Source organism: Condylura cristata, unplaced genomic scaffold (genome assembly GCF_000260355.1).
Source record: "Condylura cristata isolate star-nosed mole 26May11 unplaced genomic scaffold, ConCri1.0 scaffold00051, whole genome shotgun sequence".
Lineage (NCBI taxonomy): Eukaryota > Metazoa > Chordata > Mammalia > Eulipotyphla > Talpidae > Condylura > Condylura cristata.
The window spans coordinates 496431-498465 of NW_004567152.1; the positions used below are offsets into that span (position 1 = coordinate 496431).

Here is a 2035-nt window from a genome sequence, read left to right on the forward strand (position 1 = left end):
GTGGGCCTCAGAGATCGGCAGCACATGTGTCCTCTCCTCAGATGAAGTGCGCACAGGGACCTACAGGCAGCTCTTCCACCCGGAGCAGCTGATCACCGGCAAGGAAGACGCAGCCAATAATTATGCCAGAGGCCATTACACCATCGGCAAGGAGATTGTCGACCTGGTCCTGGACCGAATCCGCAAACTGGTGAGAACACCGGGAAGGCTTTAGGACTGACAGGTCACTTTGGCCAAACACAACCTGACTTTGCAGTGTGACCGCAGCATGTCTACTTGTTTAGCGTCTGCTCGGCTTTGCGTCTGAGCGTGCTGCGTGGCACTGTGGATGATTTGAGTCCACAGACACGCGGAAAGGAACACTTGGGGGTGACCCTGTTGGAGGGCAGCGGTGTGGCTGCTGCAGCTGTTGACCCTGGCCTCTCATTTCGTTTGCTCTCAGGCGGACCTGTGCACGGGGCTGCAGGGCTTCCTCATCTTCCACAGCTTCGGGGGCGGCACCGGCTCCGGGTTTGCGTCTCTGCTCATGGAGCGGCTGTCGGTAGACTACGGCAAGAAGTCCAAGCTGGAATTTGCCATTTACCCGGCGCCCCAGGTGTCCACGGCCGTGGTGGAGCCCTACAACTCCATCCTGACCACCCACACGACCCTGGAACATTCCGACTGTGCCTTCATGGTAGACAACGAAGCCATCTACGACATATGTCGGCGCAACCTGGACATCGAGCGGCCCACCTACACCAACCTCAATCGTCTGATCGGGCAGATCGTGTCCTCCATCACGGCTTCCCTACGCTTTGACGGGGCCTTGAACGTGGACCTGACGGAATTCCAGACCAACCTGGTCCCGTACCCCCGCATCCACTTTCCCCTGGCCACCTATGCCCCGGTCATCTCAGCGGAGAAGGCCTACCACGAGCAGCTGTCTGTGGCTGAGATCACCAATGCCTGCTTCGAGCCGGCCAACCAGATGGTCAAGTGTGACCCTCGCCACGGCAAGTACATGGCCTGCTGCATGCTGTACAGGGGGGACGTGGTCCCCAAAGACGTCAATGCGGCCATTGCCACCATCAAGACCAAGCGCACCATCCAGTTTGTGGACTGGTGCCCGACTGGGTTTAAGGTAGGCCTGGGTGACGCTGGGTGGTTTTCCCCGTTGGCAGGCAGCAGACCCTGCGATAGAACGCTGCCCCTTTCTGCACAATGCCATATTCCATATGAATTGGGATTTTTATCAGAAATTAGTGAAACTGAGTGGTCTTTTTTAACATCATTTTTGAGTCAATCAACTGTATATCTGATGAGAGCTTTTTTTTTTTTTTTTAAACAGAATAGGTAGAGTTTTGTGAAGGATTTTTATCTCCCCCACCCTGATTTTTTTGAATGCCAGTGTTAGCATGGCAGATGTATTTGAATATAGAATGCAGAAATCTTCTGTGCATTTTGGTAATTCGTGTGGATACTGGCATTACAATACACTGCTGTCACTATTCTCATTATAATTTAATGGATGTGTAGAAATCCAGTTTAAATAAGTGTTGATTTAAAGAACTGCTCACAAATCTTTTCATGAAGAAAATGGTATCTTCATTTCTCTTTTGGTGAGCCTAGAGTTTGTCTCAGATAGATGATTGGTATCGCCCTTCCACTTTATACATGCTAGAAACCTTGCAGCTTTTTCCTGTACTTCCTTATTAACATTATCAATTCTTCCCAGATGGGAAACTATGGCTCTGTGGCTCCCTAAATCTTGCTTTTGCATGTCTCTTCTAACTCAGGCCCTCACAGCTTCTGGTGGGCCTGCTGAAGTGGGTTCTTACCTAGGATTTCTTTTATTTATTTATTTATTTATTTTTAAAGATTTATTTAATTATGTACACAGACCTGGGGTACAGGCCAGAGGTGCAGAGACAGTGAGAGGGTTTACCAGAATAGGGAGCTGAACAGGCAGATTGACGAACTATACTGCTGAGGGGAGCAACAAGTGAGACAGGAGACATCTGCTACGCCATGGGGGGGTCATCTCTGGGACCAG

General features: G+C 50.6%; 1 protein-coding gene across 1 annotated transcript in view; it reads left to right on the top strand.

Annotated features, from left to right (window-relative positions):
* Positions 1–2035, top strand: part of LOC101636719 (tubulin alpha-3 chain-like) — a 5306-nt gene that overhangs the window by 868 nt on the left and 2403 nt on the right. The window contains exons 2-3 of the mRNA XM_004694953.2: positions 14–190; positions 443–1123. Coding sequence (XP_004695010.1) covers positions 14–190; positions 443–1123 — 858 coding nt within the window. The remainder of the gene's footprint in view (positions 1–13; positions 191–442; positions 1124–2035) is intronic.